The 25,774-nt window shown below is 33.4% G+C and overlaps 2 protein-coding genes across 2 annotated transcripts; both read left to right on the top strand.

The window, feature by feature from the left end:
* Positions 1–5,314: 5,314 nt before the first annotated feature.
* Positions 5,315–9,015, top strand: LOC114193777 (gamma-glutamylcyclotransferase 2-3). The gene is made up of 8 exons (XM_028083710.1): positions 5,315–5,622; positions 5,740–5,816; positions 6,588–6,641; positions 8,033–8,089; positions 8,180–8,220; positions 8,298–8,369; positions 8,573–8,652; positions 8,750–9,015. The coding sequence occupies exons 1-8, from the start codon at positions 5,514–5,516 to the stop codon at positions 8,815–8,817; spliced, it is 558 nt and encodes a 185-aa protein (XP_027939511.1). The 5' UTR covers positions 5,315–5,513; the 3' UTR covers positions 8,818–9,015.
* Positions 9,016–13,604: 4,589 nt separating this feature from the next.
* Positions 13,605–20,995, top strand: LOC114194309. Its single transcript, XM_028084438.1, is given in 7 exon segments — positions 13,605–14,009; positions 14,853–14,967; positions 15,057–15,268; positions 15,350–15,377; positions 20,456–20,564; positions 20,700–20,770; positions 20,773–20,995. Coding segments are annotated over 7 exon segments (816 nt in total). The 5' UTR covers positions 13,605–13,754; the 3' UTR covers positions 20,799–20,995.
* The last annotated feature ends 4,779 nt before the right edge of the window (positions 20,996–25,774 follow it).

Genomic DNA, 25,774 nt, shown 5'->3' with positions numbered 1-25,774 from the left:
TGGCTACCCCTTCTGCTAGGGTCTTCAATTATTAGCAAAAAGAGAGTCAAATTTGGGTTCACCAAGGTTTGAACCCATGACCAAGCTTATCATCAAATCAATGCACAACCACTCAACCAAATCATGTTTCTTGAGAATTCACATAATTGTAGAACTACGTTATCACCCAACATGATCATACATTTTATTAAAAATTAATAAAAATCAAACAACACAAAAATGGAATACAAAGGACTCGAACCCAAGTCCTCTCACACAATCAAAGTACTCTCAACCATTTGAGCTAGTACTATTCCACATCACACCAATCAATATTTAGTGCCATAAAGGTTCCCACTACCCGCATTTATTAATTAATTAATTATTTAACTAATTAATTTTCACAGGTCTTACAAGCGCCACACTCCAAACATACCCACTGTTTCAGGGTCTGTCGCCTGGCGGAACACCCCTAGCCGCCAGGCACCACGCGGTGCAGGGATCTCTCATGCTGGTTCTACAGCCTGGCGCACCTACTCGTGCTGCCAGGCGCTATATCACTAGTAGAAATCTACTGGTTTTAGCACCTCCAATAATCTGACTTGCAGTATAATCCACTCCCGAGGTCCAAATAAACACTCCTCCATCAAGGTTTATTATGGGTAGTCTGTAACTCTCATATGTTCATGCACATATACTTTACAATTCTCAATCCATCTATTCAAGGTTTCTAAGTTACTAAGTACTATATTCTTATATAAGAATTCCATCAAGATTATGACAATGCCTACTAATCCAGTACTTTACATTTCATACACCATACTTCTATTGTTCTACCATAATATCAAAACTTTCCCTCCACATACTTAAATTACATTATTCAATGCATGAGTGATACTCAACTCAATATGGCATAGTCACCAAAAATCCAACCCTACATGATTAAAAAACCATTTTTTCAGAACCTGCCCCTCTCAACTCCAATTGTTCTTTCTCCCTCTTTAGTTTACCTTTTCCACATCAACACCAAATTCCACCTTCAAGTAAACCTACTCTCATGTACGTTTCATTACTCATCTTAAACTACCCCAAAATTTAAGAATCTTATTTTCGTACACCTGGATTTATTTATACCTTAAAACTCCCTCACGCCTCCTACTAGCCAAAATGCATTAGACAAGCCTAAGTTATCGCCTGGCAGCAGGTTATGCGCCGCCAGGCGGCGTATCAGTCCCATTATCTCTACGCATTTTCCCCAATTCTTTCAATTTCACTATTACTTCCTCTAATTAGCTTCGAGTTCACAACCATTCCATAGGTACAATGCACCAATAACATTAATATAATGAATGGCAATTCAACCACGCAAATTAGGTTTATATTGGTCCTCTTTTCAAGTTATCTCATTGTCTCATGATCACTCACTCACCATTTCTCAAATGGGTTATTTTATAGCCTAATTCTATTCCATGCATAGCATCAAACACCAACTCAATACACAATCAATAAATTCCTAGAAGTCGCGAGGACTCCTACACAGAACAACACGAAAATATGGTGCAGTCAACGTTGCACCGCCTAGCGGTAGTTCATAGCTGCCATGCAGTTCATGCATGAACTCAAAAAAATACAAGCAAAATCTGATGCATTGCTTGGCGGCACCTTCATGCCTGCCAGGCGATTTCTGGGCAGACACCTAAAATTTCCTGAAAATGCGCAAACGAAAGGGAATTCATGCAATTTTGATCATAGCACAATACAAGTTATCCAATACGAGTAAAACATGCAATAATAGCTCCCCTTACCTAGAATCCTTGCTCAAATTCAAATTTGGGTGTATGTCTCTAACCCAAAAGCTCTCCTAGCCTTTGCTTGCACTCCAACAATGTCTTCCACACTCAATCCTCTCAACAACCTAACATGATTGGCTATTGGAAAGCTTCTGCCCAATGACTCACACAATTGCAATACCTCTCCCTTTGCTAATTCCTTCTCTCTTTCAATTACTTCCACTCTAATTACCCTTTACTCCACCCAAAACCAAAATTAAATTAAAATGATGATTAAAGGTTATTCAATGAGTATTAACCTAATGTTTTCCAGCCCCCTAGGCTGCCTCTCTTGGCTGCTAATGTTCCTAAACCCTTTCATATCCATGCCAAAAGAAAATTTGTCAAAAAGGAAGTTTAGTTTTGTTCTTAGCAAGGTTTGATCCCACAACCCCTCAATTACAAAGCAAGTGCTCAACCAATTCAACCAATCATGTTTCGTGATAATTCCTATAATTTTAGGATTACATTATCACGACTCACATTCAAATATATCATTAAAATAATGCACAAGTCAAAATAAAATACAATTGGCATACATAGGACTTGAACCCAAGTCCTCTCACACAATTAAGTACTCTCAACCACTTGAGTTAGTACTTTTACATGTCATAGCACTCCACATTAAATGCCTTAAAAGCTCCTATCACACGCATTTATTAAATAATTATTTAACTAATTATTTAATTTTCTCGGGTCTTACACAGGTTCTTGTCTGATGATGGCAGATTTTTGGTGGCGCGAACAGGTGCAACAATGGTGCAAAGAGGAAGGAGGAAGTTGCGGTGGTTATGGCAGCAAGGAGGAGTGATGCAACATTTGTTCATGGTGGTGAGAAGATAGAGGTCTGTTGCTTCTGCTTGTTGTGGTCGCACATGGTGGAGGGCGACGTCGAGCATGGTGTAGATTGTTGTGGTGGCAGCGTCATGATTTGGAGAAGATGGTGGCGCGAAGATGAAGGATCACACTATAGGTGGGTCTTGCGTCGCGCGTGAGGTGGTTCGATGGTTGAACACAACAGGTGCGTGGAGGCTACCATGGTTGTTGGTGTTGCGAACTGACGTTGGTTTTGCTTCGTTCACTGCTTCGCAAGCTTAGTTCATTTTCTAGCCAAGAAGAGGTGCAAGGTTGATAGAGGTTGAGCGTAGGTGCGATCTGTGGTGGCTACGAGGCTGACGGCAAGTGGCGACAACATGATGATGGAGGCTAGGGTTTCATGTGTGGGATGAAGGGTTGAAGATGATGAGGTGGCAGTGTGTGATATGCCAGTTTAGTTAGTGGAGGATAATAACACGTGTCCTCATCTGGTTGGACAAATTTGGAAGGTAAGGATTGCCACATGGCATGATCTAGTTGAGTGGAGTTTAAGTGGTAGGAGGGGTGCAACTTAGTAAAAACTAGGGGTGCAAAACAGGTTTTTAGGTGGTCCACTTGAAAGATGGGAGTGTATATGTAATTTAGGGGGTGCATAAGTGATTTTTCCAGAAATTGCTAATTTTAGCCTTATTTAAAGGTGGTTTGTAACTTCAATCAATTTATTTTTCCACCTTAAATGAGCTTAATCTTAACTTCAACTACATCAACAAACGTTAAAATATCCAAAAATAATTTATGCAGCTAAAAATCACTTTTTAAGACATTTTTATCACACAAGCTCAAATAGCCTAATTATCAGAATTGTTAATTAAATCACTCTTTTAAGCATGAAAATTCAATTAAATCCCCCAAATTTAAACCTTAAATGATGGTAAAAATTTGAACTCATCACCCAACTTAGGGTTGTCTCGATTGTGAGATTTCGAAGTTCCATTAAAGGAACTTGGTGGTTCCACTACGTTATCGATGTTTGAAGGCTTCGTGTGGAGTTAATCGGTGTTTTTCACCGATTTGATCGATTTTCCGTGAAGCATCCTTCACCAGAAAATAAAAGGTTAAAATACCTTTTTGGTCCCAATTTTTGTCAAATTGTCAAATCAGTCCTAATTTTGTTTTTATGCTTAAATAGGTCCTAATTTTCGTCAATTTTGTTCAATTGGGTCCTTTTTTACTAACACCGTTTAAAACATTAACGGCTATGAATAATGATTGTCATGTGTCACTTCGTGATTTTTTATTTTTTTATTTTTTTTATTTTTGATTTTTTTAAATGTCCATGTGTCAACCCAATAACATGTCACGTGTCAGAGTCAATGTTTTATATTCAATTTGGTCCTATATTCATTATTTTTGTTCAATTTGGGCCTAACTTTTGTTAACATGAACCAATTTTGTCCCTTTCCAAATTGAAACAATTTAATTTTTATATAAAATTCACAATTTTTATTAAATATTTTTATTTAATATATTAAAATTCATATCATTATAACTTTTATATAAAAATTAAATTTGGTCTCATCTAAGATAGGGACAAAATCGGTCAATTTTAAATAAAATCGGGACTAAATTGAACAAAAATAACAAATTTAGGAACCAAATTGAATATTAAACATTGACTTTAACATGTGGCACGCTACTAGTTGACACGTGGACATTTAAAAAAAATAAAAAAAATATTTAAAAAAAAACTGCGAAGTGACACGGACAGTCATTGTTCATAGCCGTTAATGATTTAAATAGTGTTAACATAAAAGGACTCAATTGAACAAAATTGACGAAAATTAAGACCTATTTGAGCACAAAAACAAAATTAGGACTGATGTGATAAAACTTGACGAAAATTGGGATAAAAAATGTATCTTAACCAGAATAAAATAATATAAAGAATAAGGGAGAGAAGAATGCACACAAAAATTTATATTGGTTCACCTGCACTTAAGGCTACATTTAATCTCTTAAGCCACTTTCTTAAGAAATTCACATGATATAACTTCACTTTGCTCGTAATTTTTTTTTCATAGATCTCCAATTGAGTTTATTCTTTTTGTGTTGCATTCCTAATACAAAAAGTTTTAATTTGAGAACAAGAACATAATTTGTGGAGCTCTAAGCTAGATGCCATTGAGTTGTTGAATGTCTTTGAGTTTTCTAATGTCTTTAAAGTCGTCTAATGCCATTAGGGTCTTCTAATTTATTTTAGGTTGTCTAATACCTTTAAGGTCATGCTTTGGTTGAGTCATCTAATGCATTCATTTTACAATTTTTTTCTTTCTTTTGTACAACATAATTGTATTTCATCCAAAAGGTCAAATTATATGCAAAAAGTAAGAATATCATTAAAAACTAATAGATAAGACAAATTAGTTAAAAATATTAAGTAATCGAATATAAAAAATAAGTAGAAATAATAAAAGATTACAAAAGTGTTAGAAATATTTACAGGAAGGTTTACTATTTCTATCAGCTTTAATTCTTATTTAATTTTAAATAAATAAAAAATTATCCAATTACAACCGTACAATATTTATACCAAAAGAATAATTTAATATTTAAGAACAATGAAACAGGAAAATGTTTGAAAAGAAAGAAAGAATCAAAAGCATTCGATATTCGTTCCCCCAATGAGTCAGTGACTGCTGTCTCATGTGATTGTCTTTATATTTTGTCGTTTCTCGGTTCTGATCACACCGAGACTTTGCCATAACCTTTGCTCTGGTTCAGTTCTGTTGTGTTGCAACTGAACCAATCAACCCCTCTTGTACCCAAATTTTCGTCACCATTATAATCCTAAAAGTCGAAAGTGAAAACCTTTAAGTAAAAAACAAAAAAATGGTAATGTGGGTATTTGGGTATGGTTCCTTGATCTCGAAAGCTGGGTTTCACTATGATGAACGTGTTATTGGTTTCATCAAAGGCTATCGACGTGTCTTCTACCAAGGTATCGTTTTTCTCTCGTTTCCCCATCACTGTTGTGTAAAAGTATGCAATTTTATTACCCCATAATGCATCAAAAACAATCTCTATGGTTTGTTCTTATGTGGGTTTTCCCTTTTAGGCTCTACTGACCACAGAGGAACCCCTGAGTTCCCTGGAAGAACAGTGACCCTGGAGCCTGCTGAAGGAGAAATATGTGTAAGTATTTCCAAATTTTAATCTTCTTTTAACCCCATTATTCAGGTTTGATTTATTAATGGTTACCGGTTCCGTATTTCATCTGTTCTATTGTTATGTGAAGTTTATGCAGTTGTTCTAGTTTGAGTGTGCAAGTAAAGTATGATGACTACGTTTGTGATGTTCATATGATAGCATATTATATGATTAATTTGATTGAAATTGGCGTCTTTAATTGACAGCGTATGATATTTAGGCAATAGAATTTTCATTTTTAGAGTGGAAAGGGTAAGTTAGAATGGAAAACCCGTCTGGATGTTCCTTTTGCTTTGTTTCCATAGTAATTTTTTCGGTTGGTGAAGACTGATGAAATTATTGCCCGTATAGCTCTTATGCCTACAATTTATGCTAACGAATAAGAACATTATTTGGCAAGATATTATGTTGATATATCTATTATTGAATCTCTATAAAGAGAGAGAGCCTCTTTGTATCAGCAAGTATGGTATAATTACTATGAGTATGTTTAGTATTTTAAGGAATCAAATCAAAATTCAACTTGGTTTATTATCAGTTGTAAGAGTAAGTTTCATTTCAGTAATTGGTCAATCATGCTTCCACATTTAGTTCTTATTTTCAGATTACTTTGGCCTTCTGGGTATTTCTTGTTTTTCACTTTTAATTATTCTGTGAATTCATATACATATTCTGATGTAATTTTCAATTTCTTGAGAGTCAAAATTATCAAATGCAATCTATATTTGATACCTGCTTTATTTTGCAAGGAAATAGTGGGGAGCTGCTTACAAGATATCAAAGGAAGAAGATGCAAAAACTGCATTAACGGTATGCTTTTTAAAATATTTTACGTTATTGGAATATTATTACGCTGCAACTAAAATTCAAACATAAGTATAGTTTTTCCCAATAACTATGCTGACTTATAAAATGTATTGTTTGCTCTATTGTTCCTTGTCGTTATATTTTCATTTCCAATATGCATACTTGCTGCTGTTATGAAATGATGATCTATTTATTTAACTAAATTTAAATGAACTAGTGTTTGTTTTATAGCGACAGAAGGTCATATAGATGTATGTTAGGACATTTTGCCTTTCTACACATTATTAGTATTTGGCAGCTTTTAAGTTTTCTATTGTTCATGATATGATTACACATTCTTCCTTTTCTATGAAACAAAAGAAGTTTGACCTTTTTCTCAGGCCTATCATTTGGATTCCATTGTTTAAATTGTTTGTATTAAGTTGGTCATTAGAGTTTCTCATCTGTTTATATTTTACAGTTTCCTTGTTTGTATTAAGTTGCTTGTATATATTTGAAGTACCACTTGCTGTAAACAGTTCATCCAATGGGAGTTATAGCATTCAATTATGTAGTAATGTAGATAAATATCAAAATGACTGACATATTGACTTCTTCCTATAATAAATAAATTGTTCATGGTACTACTAGATATAAGCGCAGAGATAATTTATGGTTTTTTTATGCAACCTTTGGTGTGATCAATTAAAAAAAAAGAGGGATTTAAGACTCAAGCTTAAGCTTGAACACTGCTTCAGTTAGAACATCTGCTATACTTTTTGCTGTGCATTTTTAATTGCATAAGATTCTTCTAGCCCTTTTCTGGTTTGCAATTAACTCCATGTCTACATATAGCAATGATATTTGGATATGTGCAATAATATCTCAAGGTCTGCCAAACCTTGTTTCCTTTGATAAGGATAGAGTTAGAATCTCTTGTTCAAACTCTGATATAGGAAAGGATTTAGTATACTGACAAACAGAAAGGACCCACAATTTTGAAAGTGTATACTACAATGAAGTAGATTTTGGAAGGGTACTCTGTTAGTTGACTTTGAGAATATGTTTCTGGTTATACAGTTTGTGCATGAGATAAAGGTAGGAAATTCTTTGGCTGGGTACATAAAGTATTTTCTGCCAGGAGGTTTTGCAAAGAGACAGTTTATCCTCTGTTTTATTTACTTGTGCATCCTGTTTTGGATTCAATAAATGCCTCATTTCTATTCTTCTTTTGATTTGGTATCTGAGATACCATATGATAGTATCTGTTAAAAAATCAGAAGAACACACATGTACACACATATGTGTATGTAAATATTACTTAAGAAGACTGAGTCCAATTCCACTCAAGAGACTTTTTTATGTAAATATTCATAATTTGGATTGATATATTGAAGTGTGATTTTACTGCACAGTATCTGGAAGTAAGGGAGAAGCAATACGACAAAAAGGAATACGTTGATTTTTATACTGTAAGTGCCACTTACTGTACCTAATTTTATTTTGCATTACATTAGTAATTTTTCCACTTATGAAAATAGATATTATGAAATTTGTTTTAGGACCTTAATGCTACATCTCCGGCGGTTTCTGGAGTGATGGTGTAAGTGAAAGAAACTACCTTATAAACTTCTCCTTTTGCATGTTTTGGTCACAATAACCAATGACAACATGTTACAGATATATAGCAACTGCAGACAAAAAAACTAATGTAAATTATTTGGGCCCTGCATCTGATGAAGAGATAGCGAGGTATTTGTCTTCAATCCATGTATTTAACTTTACAGAAGTTAAACTTGTGTTCTAAGATTATAAGTTCTCTATGAAATCAAATATCTTCTCTCTTAAGTTGTTTCTTTCCCTAGTTAAATTATCTTTCTAGTAGCAACTGTAGTTTTTGGTAGCTCTCAGTTCTTCCCAATATCACTATGTGCTCTTTCTTTTTCATCTTGCAGACAAATAATTCAGTCTGAAGGTCCTGCAGGACCCAACAGAGATTATCTTTTCAATCTTGAAAAAGCTCTTCTTCAAATAGGTGAGCTTCTTCAAATAGTTCATGTTATTCCAAATTTTCTCTTAAAATGTTTCCTTTTACTTTATATTTTTTAACATTTTTACTAATCATTCTTTAGGATGCAAAGACAAACATGTCATTGATCTTGCAAATGAAGTCAGGCGTATTCTTGAAAAGGAACAATGAATACTTATTCTGATGCAGCATTGAACTATCTATTAACTCCATTGGAAATTTCTGCTCTTCCAAAAGTGTTATTTGGAAGATAATGTTCACCTCTAATTGTGCCTGTAATCTTTTCATATAACATCATGACTTAATTGCTACAAAATTAAACTTTATATGGGAAACTTATTACTAGAAAATTAAAGTTTATTATAGATAGTAACTTTATTAACAACTATATATTTGTAGTTTTAAATATTTATCTTATATTTTTATGTACTATTATTTTAAAATTTAAAAATATTATATAATAGTGTATCCTAGACTATAGGTGATAAAATAAATTTTAATAAACATAAAAATATAAGCAGAGTATATATATATATATATATATATTTACTTTTTTAAATTTGAATATTTTTAGTTGAGTTTTTCATTAAAACTTTTCTATTTACTGATTAAATTGAATAGAATATATTTATTGATTACTCTAAAGTGTATGTTTTATATTATGGTTTGCCAGAAATTTAAAGCATAATTTTCAAACTTCAATAGTAAAAGAAAAAAAATCAATTGATTTTATTTTGTTACAGATAATTTGGTGAACAACTTTTTATGTTTTATTTTTCTATTGTATTTGGGACTCAAGTTAAAAGACCCTAAACTTTACAATATTTTAAATTGTTAAAAATAATAATCTTTAAATAGAATAAATGTTGCTTTTCATTATTATTATTATTATTCTTAAACTATACTCGTATATGTAACAATCAAAATAAACATTTTATTACAGGTAAGGAGTTATTTACAAAATATATTTCTATGAAATTATATTTCAATGAAAGTATGGATCTCGTCATTATTTGGGATGATTCTTTAAAGGTTTAATTATGTCTTTGGTTCCATTTTGGAGTTAAAATATCAAAATAGTACCTAAATTTTTAAAAGTTTCAAATTGGTCTCATTTTTTGTTAAAACATCTCAAATTTGTCATTTCTGTTAAGTCAAGGTTGAAGGAGTGTCACGTGTCAGTTCCTCGATTTTTTGAATTTTTTTATTATTTTTATTTTTTATTTTTTTTATTTTTTGAATTTTTTTAAAAAAATCAAAAAATTGTCATGTGTCAAGTTGTCATCGTGCCACGTGGCAGTGACGAAGTGATGTGGCAGTAACAGTGACACGTGTCAGTATTATGCCAGATGTCATTTCCTTAATCTCAATTTGGTCCCTTTATTTTAATTTGTTTCAATTTTGTCCCAATTTTTGTAAAAATTAGCAATTTTGTCCCTCTCCAAATTGAAATTAAATTAAATTTCTATATAGATGTACACAAAAATTTCCATCAAAATTGATATTTCAAGTAAATATTTTTAACCAAATTAAGTTCATTTAATTAATATTTTACATTGAACTTTATTTAAAATTGTTTTAAAGTTGTTAATAGAAAATAATGTTAATAGAAAAAAATTCATAAATTAACTAGTTCATATAACAATAAAACACATATAAATTTAAAATTTGAAAACAATTTTAAGTAAAGTTGAATGTGAAACACAATTTTAAATAAACTTAGTTATGTTAAAAATATATAATAAAAATATCAGTTTGAATAAAAATGTCAAATTTAATAAAAATATTTGTATAACATTTATATAAATTAATTTTTGTTTCAATTTGGAGAGGGACAAAATTGCTAATTTTTACAAAAATTGGGATTAAATTGAGACAAATTAAAATAAATGGGCCAAATTGAGACTAAGGAAATGACATCTGGCATAATACTGACACGTGTCACTGTCACTGCCACATCACTCTGTCACTGTCACGTGGCACGATGACTGCTTGACACGTGGCAATTTTTTGATTTTTTTAAAAAAATTCAAAAAAATTCAAAAAATTGAGGAACTGACGCGTGGCACTCCCTCTAACGGCGTCAACATTGACTTAATAAAAAGGGCAAGCTTGAGACGTTTTAACAAAAAAGGGGACCAATTTGAGACTTTTAAAAATTTGGGTACCATTTTGAGATTTTGACTCCAAAATGGGGACCAAAGGCATAATTAAACCTTCTTTAAACTAGAGATTTTTTTGTTTTTTTTAACTTTGTGTGTTTTTCGTTTTCCCAACTTTGTCTTCAAGTTCATCGGAGAGAATCCACTGCCTTTCAATAGTTCACTCGTTTGGGTTTACAAATAGAGAATTTGATGTATTATGTACATTCTGTAAAGGAAGGGTAGCGATACATAATTACATTAACTATGGACGTAAGATGTAAGAACTTTCTTAGGGAGAACCTTTTATTTAAGAACTTTTTATTTAAGGGAGCTTTTATAGGGAGAATTTTTCACTAAATGGAGTTCCGTTAAGAAGAACTCCCTGTCAAAGAAATCTCTCTTAGAGAGAACTCTCTATCAAGGGGAGCTCTCTTAGGGAGAAATGTTTATCAAAAGGGACTCTTTTAGGAAGAACTATCTATCTAAGGGAGTTCTTTTAGAGAGAACTCTCCATCAAAAAGAGCTCTCTTAGGGAGAACTCTCTATCAAAGGGAGCTTTCTTTGGGAGAACTCTCTATCAAAGAAAGTTCTATTAGGGAAAACACTATCAAAGGGAGTTCTTTTAGGGAGAACTCTATCTAAGGGACCTCGCTTAGGGAGAATTCTATCTAAAGGAGCTCTATTAGGGAGAACTCTATAAAAAGGGGAACTCTATCCAAGGGAGCTCTCTTAAGGAGAACTCTTTATCTAAGACAACTCTCTTAGGAAGAACTCTCTATCAAAGGGAGCTCTATTATGGAGAACACTATTAAAGGGAACTTTCTTAGGAAGAACTCTATCTAAGGGAGCTATCTTTGGGAGATCTTTTAGGGAGAACTCTATCTAAAGGAGCTATCTTAGGGAGAACTCTATATAAGGGCTAAGGGAGAACTCTATCTAACAGAACTATATTAGGGAGAACTTTATCTAAGGGAGCTCTCTTAGGGGGAACTCTTTATTTAAGAGAACTCTCTTAGGGGGAATTCTGTATTTAAGGGAGTTCTTTTAGGGAGAACTCTCTATCAGATGAAGCTCTCTTAAGGAGAGCTCTCCTATCAAAGGAGCTCTCTTAAGGAGAGCTCTCCTATCAAAGGAGTTCTCTTAGAAAAAAGTCTCTATTGAAGGGAGCTAAGCTCTCTTAAGGACTATTTTCTATCTAAGAGAACTTTCTATAAAAGAGAGCTTTCTCAAAAAGAATACTCTAAGGGAGTTCTCTCTAAGAAAACTCTCTTAGAGAATTCTCTATATAGCATTGCGTGTTTTATACAAATTTTCTCTTCAACCCTTAGAATTGAAACGCTTTGAAAAATTAATTCATCCAAATTTACATGACCAAATTATTATTTAGTGACAAAAAGTGTTTCTAATGCTATTATTTATGAAATTGTTTGACACAAACGATTTATTCCCGCATCTACACAAAACACTTGATCACTTTAATTTAAAATTTTTAACATGTTAAAAGCTAAAGTCCTTATTTAATGTGTCACTAGTTTGACTCATTAAATCTATTAAAATTATTAATAAGGATTGGTATATACATATATATATATATATATATATTTATTGTTACTTTAATTTTTAATTATATTTTTAAACTTGTTAAATTCGATTTAGTCTAGATTCACGGTTGAATTTAAAAGATAAATTAAATATAAGTTGTATAAAAAAACGTGTAAATAAGATTTTTAATGATAATTTCCATGATAATATCTTCTTCTTTTATTGTTAGCAATACTTGAAAATAATTTATCTCTTAGCGTGTGTTCATTTTCAGCCACAAAAACCTCACAAATAAAGAATTGCAACGATAGTTCCAAAATCGATGGAGTAAACTATGGAAAACAAAAAAAATATCATCTTCATCTTTCCGCTCATACATGCAAATAAAAGTTTTTTTCTACTTTTTATAATAATTTGTATTTAAAACTATCTTATAATTAATTAAACAATATAATTAATTAAAATTAAATAAAATACACATTTTTATTTTAATATAACAAATACTTAAAATATATTAATAAAAATAATTTAATAATATATTGAATCAATTAATTTTCGATCCACCGTATCATTTAAAAACTTTAATAAAATTTTCCTTCATCTTTCATTATCCTTTTCTTAATCCAAATAACATAAATTTTATATCTCTTTCTTCTTAAATCCCTCCTTCAATTCTATATTTCCATTTATTTCCATCCTAACACATAGTTAAATTGTTTATTACCATTGTAAAAAACTATATGAAGATTCACATAATTCCTTTGGATTTAATAGATTTCCAGTGAAAAAAGTTAATAACATTTTTATTATAATTTACGAAAAAATTATATCGTAAAAAATTAATAATTAATTGTTATAATTTTAGATTTTAACAATTTTTGTTATTTATAAATATTATAATTAACACTCTTATAAGTTGTAAAAGTTGATTACCCGTAGAACTTACTGCATACTTACACACATAATATATATATATATATATATATATATATATATATATATATATATATATATATATATATATATTATGGGGTGAGTTTACGTGTAAGGAAATTGCGAAAATGACATATAAGTGAAACAATACATACTCTCCAATTATATTAAAAATAAGGAACCCAATTGGTTAACTAATTTCATTTTCTTAGTTTAGTTAGTTATTGCCAACTCAAATTCTTTTAAATAAAGAACTTTATGAGTTTTATTATTTAAAAATACAAAATTTTAAGAATTTTAAATATATTTTAAAAAGCACTTTTTCTTTAATATTCAGACATTTTTTTTATAACACAAACAATATCTATCTCACCACCACCAGCGGAAACGACGACAATCGGCCATTGCGTGCGAAAACCGAAACCCTAACGGAACTTTCAGAACCGAAGATTCGCCCAATCGAAAAACCCAAATCTCGAAAATCGAATCATGCGAAGCGTCGAGGTGGCCAAGACGGTGCTCGAGGTTGCCGACGTTGCATGGACCGCCGTCGAACACACCCACCATTTCCGCCGCCACAGTCCTTCCGTCCCTCCCGCCACCTCTGCCGATGACTGCCCCTCTGACCATGATTTGGAAGCTCTGCGATCAGAAAATCGACGCCTCAGGAACTTGCTCGACCAGAATCTGAAACTACTCCAAAACCTCTCTGAATCGCCTTGCATCGATAAATGCCCTCCCGATGTATATTTCAAATTTCAATAACCCTTTTGCTTCCCTCATTCTATCAGATGATGCCATTTTCTCTAATGTGTTTTATTTTCTAAAAATATGGGTGCTATTGTTTTATTTTAAATTGCGTACTGCTCTTTTTTCTTAATTATTCGTAATGAAATTCAGGATTCTTTAGTTTTATCACCCATGGTCAGTTGACCTAACCTTCAACCTCAGGGCCAGTTTGTTCTGATGTTTGAAAAAATGAAATTATTTTTATAAAATTTATTGTGATGTGATGAATGTCTGAATTTATCTCAATAATGGACTTTGCTCCGAAATATGTGTCTCGATGTGTCTAATTGACAAACGAGGGTGGAAATTCTGATATGAAAGGAAAAATAGAAAAGCTAATTTCTGGGGGACATTTTTTAATTGGATGCTACTTCTTCCATAATACATGGAAAGAAAATTATAGTATTTTATCGATGAATCTGATTATTATATAATCTGATCTTGATCGTATTGGAAATGAACCGAGACTCCAGACATCATAAGATTGCCATTTTGGGTAACCTATACCTAACCATCATAGTGGAATTAGTCTATACTTGGTAAATAAATAAAAAAGAAGCTAACTTTTGGCACAGAAGGTTATTTTTTTGATTGAATGCTTTTAATTTCATAATAATTGGGTATAATTAAGTGCTGGTCAATAATTTTTTGTGATATTATTGCATCTACATTTACGTATCTGGAAACATTTTCATAATTCATTCCAAGGATTATTAGTTTGGGTGCATTGTGCTTTGGATTTCGTCATGATGTCTTTTACCTGTTCCTTGTTTATATTTTGGGGATATTTGGCTATAGTTGAATGACCGGTTAGCTGCTACCATGAGGTCTGATGAGTACCTGAGTCGGCTCAAGTTCCTACAACAGGAAGCTGCTAGCGGAGGAAATCAATTTCCTTTCAAGGAGGCCACTGGTAAATTTCTCTGCTTTGAAAATGTGTCTTGTGTGCATTGAAGTAATTAGATATTGACAATTTTTTGGTTTCTGTCTGGTATTTGACAGAGGCTGATTATCAATCAGCTGACATTTTGGTCAATGTTGACTCTCAAGAACCAAGTTGGTGGGTGTGGGTTAAGGATGAGACAGATCCTATTAACATTGAGGAAATGAGTGGAATTGATGATGAGAGTTACTTGGTCATCAGTGAAGAACATGTGGTTGATGGTGTTGCCAACTTCATGGCCAAATGCATTTTGTCGAACCCGAAAGCTCTGGTTTGTGTGTTCATATAATATGCATTTTTATTTTTTTTCTTTTGCTTCAATTAACATCATTTTCCCTTGTTATAATTGCAGAATTTTTCACCGGAGGAACTGCAGAAAGGTGAGTTTTCTATCATATTTTTTGTATCTTAATGGTTTTTCCTTTACATTTCCTTCACCTAAACTGTAAAAGCTATGTTGAATTGTAGCTTATAATGTGCTTTAGGTCAAATGTATTGGTAACACTCCAATCATTTTGTTTTATTTGATGAGTGAGGAGGAGGCCCAGCCTCACTAGAATATTGATGGTAGGATTTTGGGGGTTTATTCCCAATGGAATAAAAATCAGGAAGCTAGGGATTAGTTAGCTGGTTATAACAGTAACTAGGAAGTTAGTAGCTGAGGAAGTTTAAACAAGTGAAAAGGTAGCTAATTGGTTATATAATTATATTGCAACAATATTTTGTCAACTGAAATTTCTCAGTTTAAGGGTATTACCCTAGTTGGGGACGGAATTCTCCTTGTTTTGTCATTTTCAATAACTGAATAATTAGTATTCTATTCACCTCTTTCCATGTTGGCTATTTTCCTAGTCTAATCCAGTGATCATATGTTCCTATCAATAAGTCTGACCTATCAGATCTCCTGTTGGTGAGAACAGAGTTCGGGCTCAGTTTGTGCCGAAATACAATGTTCCTGCATTGAGCAAACACACACTAAAGAGTGCACAGAACTCAATAAATCTGAATTTAATGGTGAACACTCACATTCTTGGTCATGAAAGGTTGAATTACTTAAATATGAAGGTGGGTACATTTGGGTGGGTATGTCGGACTCGGTTGAATTACCTAAACAATGTTCCTGCATTGAGCAAACACACACTAATGAGTGCACAAAAGTCAATAAATCTGAATTTATTGGTGAACACTCACATTCTTGGCCATGAAAGGTTGAATTACCTAAATATGTGGGTGGGTATGTCGGACTCAAAAAATAAACGCTGAATTTTGAAAAAAAAATAAAAATAGTCTGGTTTTTAGATTTGAGTACAAACTGAGTTCTTCTCTCAACACCAGAATTAACTATCCGGCACCTTAATTGCTTTCTACAAGTCCGCGATACAAAGAGTATGTATCACTATAATTGTCACATCATAACATGTAACTGTCTAATTTGAAATTAATAAAATATAATTGATTAGTAACTTCCTATACATAATTAGAACAAAATTATTCAAAACTTGGCCTATCAGGATTGCAAAGTTGGGGCAAAGGGTGTTAGGCATGTAGTAATGAGAAGGGGAAACCCTTGGAGGAGAGAGTGTTCTCATATTTTGTGTTCTTTTGAGTCTATTCAATAGAAAATAGTACTCTTTCTCTATTCAATTTTGGGTTCCTAACAATTTGATCCGACCTGTCGGATTCAAAGAGAAGGGGAAAATTTGGAAAGTTTGGCCAGCAAGCAAGGAAGAGTTATGGCAGAGATGAAAAGTTTGTCTATTGCCAAAGATATCCTACAGGAGTTGAGGGAGATTAAAGATCTGCTGCATCACTTCAAGAAGAGAGAAAGGTCTGAAAAAAGGGAGAGTTCCAGCAATGGTGGAAGGAGGGATGAGAGAGTTGGGCACAGGAAGAAACCCTCAAATAAAGGAGAAAATTCAAAGAATCAGGAAAAGAAAAGAGAATAGGAGGCCATTGACAATACTAGAATTAAGAAGGGTGAGGAAGAGCTTCTTCAAATATCATTAAAGGAAACAAAGAGGTAAAGATGGGTATGGATGCTTAGAAAGATAGTCTGCAAGACATCAAGAAAGGAAAGAAACCCTCATATGGAGAAGAAAATTCAATCAATTGGGAGAAGAAAGGAGAAGAGGATGCCATTGACAATAATGGAGCTAGGAAGGGTGAGGAAGAACCACTTTGCACGTGGGATGAAAGAATGGAGTTGCCCACATTTGAAGGGAATGGGCCCCAAGGTTAGACAAGAAGGGTAGCAAAAGTTTTTGAAGTTCAGAACATCACTCAACAAAAGTAGACCCAATCTTCAATAACATGGAAGAAAATGCAGTGTCCAAGGGTTCAAGACCTGGAAAAAAAAAGTCCAAGAACCTTTCTTTGGAAGATCTTGCAACAACTCAACTAAGGATAGTTGGAGGCAACACAAGAAGCATGTTATTTGAGAGCTTAGCAAAAACAACACAGATTGGCAGTGTGAAAATTTTACTTGAGAGTTTCGCAGCAGTAACATGGACTGGGAGTGCGGAAAACTTCATTCAAGAATTCAAGATATTGGTGTCACAAGTAAATCCAACACCAGAAGATCAGTTGAGGGAGTATTTCTTGGCAAACCTGTAGGCCCTATGCAAGAAGAAAAAATTCCCACCAACATCACCGACGTGGACATGGCTGATGCACTCACTGCTCTCATCATGTTGATGATGCTACAATTTTCGTTGGTGGGAGAAGAGGTATTGGTCATTCGGCAGTTTGCACCACCAAGATTGAGACCCCTAGAAGTATTTCATTGCAAAAAATCTTTTAGGAAAAGGAGGGTGGTTAGATTGTGGGAGAATGGCTTGTCCAAGATGAGTTTGATTGACATTAAAGACATTGGATTTGTCAAGATTGCTGCTGCTGATGTTTTTCAAGAAATGAGTAATGTTTTGCACATAGTAGAAGGCTTGCGAAATACTGAAAAAGGATCTTATCTGTAGATAGATTTGATGGTGGTTTCTGAAAATACTTTGAAGTTCGAAGAGCAAAACATTAAACATGAAGGCCAATCACATGATTTTGGAGCATATGTAAAATGTGCTTCTATGACAGAAATTGACACATTGGTTGGACCACATGATCCAGATGAAGCTGAACTGGAGAAAATCAACTGCTGGGAGCTGGGAGCTGAACCAAATGCTTTAGTTGAAGCAAGATATGAATTGTTACCCGTTATGAAAGAAATTTGTGATGTTCCAGAATAGGAAACTAAAAATAAGGGATGTGTTGGAGCTTGCCAAAAAGCTTTGTTGTCAAAGCATCCACAAATGTTATTGAGGAGGTTATTGGCTTAGAAATTGCTGATATGGTGCCTAATAACATATTTATGGATGTTACGGATCAAGGTGTTGTTGATTTGCTTCTTATGACAACTATTTGCAAGGTGTATGACCAAGTCAATAATAGAGATGGTTATACAGAAGATATTAACAAACATGAACATTTCAACAATGATGCTTTGGTTAAGACTAAAGGAGCTAGTTGAGCGCAGGGATGAAGAAAGTCATGAGGGCTACAAGCAACTTCAATTTCCAGAGTTCAACCTTGAGGACAACGTTGTTCCAACAGAGGAGAGTAATGTTAGGCATGGAAGTAATGAGAAGGTTAGGAAGAAATTTAGAGATAAAAGAATAGTAAACTGGGTAGTTGTACAGGGGGAGACTTTCTAAGAAAGTCTATTGTCTTGTATATGAGAGGAGAAGAAAACGGAGAATTTTGTAGATTGAGCTTTTGCTCTTTGTGAAGGGGAAACCCTTGGAGGAGAGAGTGCTCTCCTATTTTTGTGTTCTTCTCAGAGTATTCAATAGAAAATATTACTCCTCTTTCTCTGTTCAATTTTGGGTTCCTAATAGAGTCTTTTTTCTTTTTTTCTTTTCAAGTAAAGCATATTAGACTTCTTGAGAATGTCTGATTAGACTCCATCAGTATGGATGGGATTGGAGTGCACTGGTTCCAATCGAGAAAGAGAAACACAAACACAATGTGGGAGAATTTCAGAGTAGCATGAATGTGAATATTTTATGTATGTAGCCTTAGGAACATCCACAAAAGATTGTTGGCATTACATGAAGGGTATTGTGGTGGAATGCATCCCAGAATTTGAGGTTTGGGTGGCTCATACGAGTTGTTTACTTCAAAGGACCTGCACTCAAGGTTAATCCTAGAGATGTGCTGCTGAATACATCTGCATGGCTTGAGGAAGATGAAAACCGACGAGAAGGATTTACCACAGTTCCAAAACACACAGGCTCTCACTATCTAGGTTGGTGGGAGGGTCTTCTCCAAACAGGAGCTGACTCAGCAACGAGTTTAGCCTAATAACAAATGTTTACGAAATATGAGCTTCACATGTCAAGAGAAATGAGGAAGGTCATTGCTCCCAATGTGGGCTACGTTTTGTCCTGCACACAGGTGCCTCGGGCTCTGTCGCATGGGTAATTCATTTTTTCAAAAGTATGGGCAGTGTGGTACTTAGTTTGCGAGGTAGTTATAACGGTAGTTGGGGAAGTCCTAAAGTAAGGAAGTTATAAATAAGTGAAAAACATATAATTCTTCCTACACTCTAAAGCAACCATGAAACTCCTTAATAGCTTAATTATAAATTGATGACTATTGTTCAGCATGAATGAAGGAAGTGGATAATCCCTTTTAAACATGATGGATGAGGCGAATACTGTTTTCTCATAATGTTCCAAGTGAATGATTTATTCCTTTTAATTTTCTAAATATAATGCTTTTGTATAAAAAATTTCTGATCCTTGGAGCTGAACACCAGTGTCTTGCTTTCAAAATCTGTTACTTGTTCTGTAGACTTAAATTAAAAATTTGGTCTTCTCTGTACTTGGCTTTTTTTTTGCTGTTTTAGTCGTTACATGAAAAGCAAAGAACTTCACATTTTGGATTCCCGTAGAAAAAATAGTTCATGAATTGATCACTACTGTGCCAAAGCTGTAACTGTGTCTGATTACATGCTGTCCTTGTACCTGACCCTTTTTTGTCTTAGTCTCTATACATGAAAAACTTCTGTACTTAAATATTTGGTCTTGAAAAGGAAAAACACTCTGCATGTTGGTCCCAAATGAAAAGGAAAAACACTCCCCTACCCGACACTTACATTTTTTATTTTGATCCCTGCATAAAAAAAGTTCTTAGTTCTATCATAACTTCAGCATATGACAGGGACTTATTTGTAAACTTCTTTACTTGTAAGAACAGATATGTAAATTTTTTTCATATGGTAACTAAATAAAAAATGCATCAAATGTACGGACCAAATTATAATTTAACCTTATTTTATTCATTTTCTTATCTACCATTGGCAATGTTTTGATTGAGAGAATTTTGAATGAGTTGTATTACACAATTTTTTGCCATTGTGATTAAGTAACAACTTTTGCATCTCATATTTCAATTTATGTGATGACAGCAATATCAAAGGCATTGCAAGGTACAAGCAAACTGGAAACAATTGTAGATATTTGGCAAGCTGGAAAGTTGTTTTATACTTTGGCTACGTGGGGACTTGCTTTGGCTGGGTAATCTTACTTCTGTCTCGCTTAACTGTTATTTTGAATGGCTTGCGAAAGACGATACATGCAATATGAAAAATTGATAAAGGTTCTAAAATAGTTTCAAGAGAATAAACTTTTTTTTTAATATTTTGATGACAGGCTTTACCAAAGTCGTGCATTGTTAAGAGTTGCTGCGAAAGGTGTTCATTCAGGAAGTAAACTTGCTCTTAGGGCTCTATGAAGATGGTTGTTCCATGACCCTGGTAAATGTATAATAGTCCATGGAGCTTACTGTGCCTTGTCTGAGTATCAACCTATTTGTTCCTATCAAATCTTGCTGTTGTAAATAATTGTAAATAAAATTATCCGTGTTCTTATTAACCTGTGAATTCACGCTGTTTTCTAACAATGTTGCTATGGTGTTAAATTATATTGAATATTTCATTATTGAATGATCTAATATTTGCTTTTCTTACTCTCCCCTTCAAGGCTTTTATCATCTGGATGTTAATTTACTAGATTCCTTGTGTTACGTACCCGCTAAAGAATCAACGAGACAGTGAAAAACTGGGAAACTGTATATATGCAATATGAAAAAACTAATAACAGAGAATGCAGTATCTTGAGAGCGCCTTAAGACACCTCACCCAAATCTTTCTTATTCCTTCCCCGTTTTCCATTGGACCCCCTCTCCTCCTATATTCCTTCCACTAAGAAAAAAATCTAACAAATCCTCTATTCTCCTCATGCCAGCTAAGTTAAACCAAGCATTCGTCCGAATTTATGTTTTTACTCATAGTTTTCGACGGAAGCAAACTTGTTTTCTGGGAAAATTCGGTAAACTCAGATGAATTCGTGAACTCGCTCAAACTTGTAAGTTTGGTACCGAGTTGGCGGTTTGAAGAAGAAATATTTTAAACCCAAAATGGCCACCATCGTCGTTTGGTATGAGAGTATCTTTGGTGCAATGATGCTCACTTGTCGCTTGTTGCATCGCATTTTGGTTACTGTGTCGTCGGTCGTTTGTTGCTCGATCGCTCCTTGTTGTGTTGCATGGTTAGGAGAGGAAGGTGTCCCGTTGATACGTAAGAGAAAGAAAATTTACTGTGTGGTGTTGTGCAACAACGAGATAAAACTAATATATTTTAACTAGGGATTAAGATTTCAATTTCAAATTTTGCTTAGGATATTTGGGTCTCTTTTCGGGCCTTTTATTTTGTATAGTCCATTTACAATGTAGTTAACTAAAATTATTTAAAAAAAAGTAATAATATAAGAAAAGTATAAAAAAGTATTTAAAAATATAATACAATACAATAATATAATAATAATAATATTTTATTAAAAAATATAAAAGGTTATTTATAAAATTATATAATAATAAAATGTTATATTATTTATAGATAATTTTAATTTTTTTAATTTAAAGTAAATTCTTACGAGTTTATGATTCGAGTTTATTTTACGTAATCTCGAGTTTGACTATCTTAATCTTCCCTTGTATGTTTGTGTTCTTAGACCCAAAGTGATGGATTTCCACTTTCTTCTTTTATATACTTTGGTAATTCGTTCAATTGACTCCTTTTGGCTTGGGTCTGGTTTTTATTAATACCTTCCTCCATAAAATTCACCTTGTCTTCAAGGTGAAATGTCTAAAATGATTCTTTCATTTGAGACAAAGATTCCCTTGAGTTTTCATAAGTTGGTATATGTTTCCATTTCACAAGGACTTTTCACTTTTGATCTTTATCTTGTCTGATAGCAAATATTTCCTCAGGTTGAGCATCTAACTCACAATCCTTTATTACAAATTAAGGAAGTGGTTGCACCTCAATTTCACCTCCTACAATGGGTTTCAATAATGATAAATGGAAAACATGATGTACCTTATCATTTCTCGGTATTTCAACTTATATGTAGCCTACCCCAACCATTCAATGATCTCCATAATATTTAGGACTGAGTTTCTAATTGAGCTGTTTAGCCAACTTCTTGAGTTTATATATGGTTGGATTTTTAGATATACCATATCTCCCACCTTCCATTCCACCTGCCTCCTATGTTTATCTTTGTCTGCTATTTCATGCGATTTCTAGCTTTCTCCAAATTTTCTTTCATCACTTCATCCATCTCATTTCTGTCTTGTATCATAGCAGACACTTCATCTACTAGTGTTGTTGATATATCTCCTCATATGATTGGTGGAGGGTCTTTGCCATAGAGCCTTGAAAGGAGTGATTTTAGTCAACTTGTGATAACTAGTCTTATACCATAGTTCTGGCCAACTCAATCATTTATGCCATTGCCTTGGTTTCTCCCTTGTCATGCATCTATGATATGTTTTCAGGCATCAATTGACCACCTTTGTTTGTCCATCTGACTGAGGATGGTATGAAAGCTAAATTTTTGTTTCGTTCCAGCCAATTTCTATATCTGTTTGATATTATGGATTCTGAAAATCCATGTAACTTCACTATTCCATTTAAAAAGACTTCAAGAACCTCCTTGGCATTATAAGGATGCAACAACGCTACAAAGTGGGCATACTTTGTGAGCCTATCTAGTACTACTAAAATTGTGCCATATCCTCGAGCTTTAGGTAGCCCCCTATAAAATCCATCAAAATATCGACCCACATTTGTTTGGGGAATAGGGATTGGTTTCCACAACTTTGCTTGGCTCAAAGGTAGATACTTGTTTCACTGACACACCTCACAACTTCTCATATATTCTTGTATTTTTTTTTTCTTTATGCCTTTCCAATAAAATAAATTAGAAGTCCTCTTATACGTTCCTAAAAAACCTTAGTGGACTTCCACAATAGAGTCATGACATTCCTTCAAAATGGAATTCACTTTTGAGGAAGCTTGGGGAATAACTAGGCGGTCATGAAAAAATAACCTTCCTCTATTAACCTTGTATCCCCTATGTTCTCTCTTTAATAGTAGGTCCTGTAAAATTCTCTTAAGCTTGTTGTCTCGGTAAGCCTCCGCCTCCAAATCATCCTACACTATTGTCTGAATTGTAGTGATAACAACAAATTGCATTCTTCTAGATAGAGCATCAATTGGATTCTATTTTCCTGGTTTGAACTTGATCTTAAAATCAAACGTCATTAATTTGGAGATCCACTTCTACTAGCCCTCTCCCATCACCCTCTGATAAGCCAAAAATTTTAAATTTCTTTGCGTCTGTATGAATGATAAAAGGTTTCTTCATTAAATAATGCCTCCACCTCTGAACCGCCATAATTACAACCATCAACTCCTTCTCATAAACTATCTTGTTTAGGTTCCTCTCTAATAGTGTTTGGCTCATATAAACCACTAGGTGTCCCTCTTGCATCAACATTGCCCCTAGACCCTGGCTAGATGCATTTGTTTTCACCATGAACGATTTGTTAAAGTTAGTGACAACCAAAACAGGGATACTTGTCATGGCTACTTCCAATTGCTCAAAAAGCTTCTTATGCTGTTTCATTCCATTGAAATTGGTCCTTTCTTAATTGTTGAGTGAGAGGCCAAATAATTTTTCCTTTGTCTTTCAGAAATTTCCTATAATATCTAGTCAAACCCAAAAAACTTCTCAAACCGTTCACATATAAGTTTTGGCCAATTAAGCATGGTTTGAATTTTGTTAGGGTTTGCAGCCACCCCTTATTCTGATATGATATGTCCCAAGTATTCTATTTGTGCTTTCCCAAAAGAGCATTTCTTCATATCCACAACCAATTTGTGCTCCCTTAAAGTTTCCAAAACATATTTCACATGCTCCTTATGGTTATCATGTCCCTGCTAAACAAAAGTATGTCGTTAAAGAAAACCAAAACAAACTCCTTAAATAAGGGTGGAAAACCTAATTCATGAGACCTTGGAATCTGGATGGAGCATTTGTGAGCCTAGAGAAGTTTCCAACACATATTTCACATAATCCTTATGGTTATCAAGTCCCTGCTAAACAAAAGTGTGTCGTCGAAGAAAACCAAAACAAACTCCTTAAATAAGGGTGGAAAACCTAGTTCATGAGAGCTTGGAATGTGGATGGAGCATTTGTGAGCCCAGAAGACATCACCAAAAACTCATAGTGTCCCTCATGCGTCCGAAAAGTAGTTTTGTTGATATCTTTCTCCTTCATTCATATTTGGTGGTAACTCGACTTCAAATCCAGCTTGGTGAAAACTTGAGCACCTCCTAACTTATCCAACAACTCATCAATGACTAGAATGAGAATTTATCCAGCAATGTCAGTTTATTCAAAGCCCTATAGTTTATGCAAAATCTCCAACCACCATCCATCTTCTTGACTAAGATGACACGACTGCTAAAAGGATTGTTGTTGGGTTTTATAATCCTGGTAGTCAACATTTCCTTCAAAAACCTTTCAATCACGTTCTTTTGGTAATATGTGTATCTGAATGGTTTGATATTAAGGACAACTGTTGTTGCCTTGAGTGTGATGGCATGTTCACATGCCTTCCAAGTAGGGATGACAACGGGATGACAACGAGATGGGGCGATGTAGGTACGGGTATCATAATCCCATCCTCGTCTCCATAATAAAAATTTATCCCATCCTTAAATCCAGTGGATATACAACTACCCATCCCCATCCTTACCGAGTAACAAGTATATTCTTATACTCATATTCATACTCATGTTTTTACTGTTCCAAATATCAATTAAATAATTTTTATAATAAAATTTTAAAAATCACATAAGAGGAATCATGATACTATCAAAATATTCAATATTAAAATAACATATTCTTTTTTCTTTTCATGATCTCAAATATTAAGAAAAATATTATAGTAGTATAAATCTCAAATTAAAGTATCAAATAACAACTAGAAAAAATTCAAATAATTATATAAAAACTAAACAATTACACATTACTAAAATTTTATAATAATCAAAATATTTATTAATTTTACAAATGATCAGTGGTTTCATTTGTATTCAGTTCACCTACACATAGAAAAAAAATGAAAAATTAGATATGATATAATAATTCAAATTGAAAATTCTAATTAGTAGAATATAATGTACCTTGTTCATTAGATTCATTTTCACTTATGAGAACATTTTTTTTCTTTTAGTTTTTTAACACCTACAAATACTAAATGTAGAATATTAAATGAGAAATCATAAAAAAATACTAACAATAAATATTAATAAATTTGAGTAACTTACCTAAATGGTTTGAGTTCCATGTCTAACTTCTTATACACATCAAAG

This window comes from Vigna unguiculata, chromosome 8 (genome assembly GCF_004118075.2).
Source record: "Vigna unguiculata cultivar IT97K-499-35 chromosome 8, ASM411807v1, whole genome shotgun sequence".
NCBI lineage: Eukaryota > Viridiplantae > Streptophyta > Magnoliopsida > Fabales > Fabaceae > Vigna > Vigna unguiculata.
Note: the sequence above shows the minus strand (reverse complement) of the source record. Positions and strands in the feature narration are given on the sequence as shown.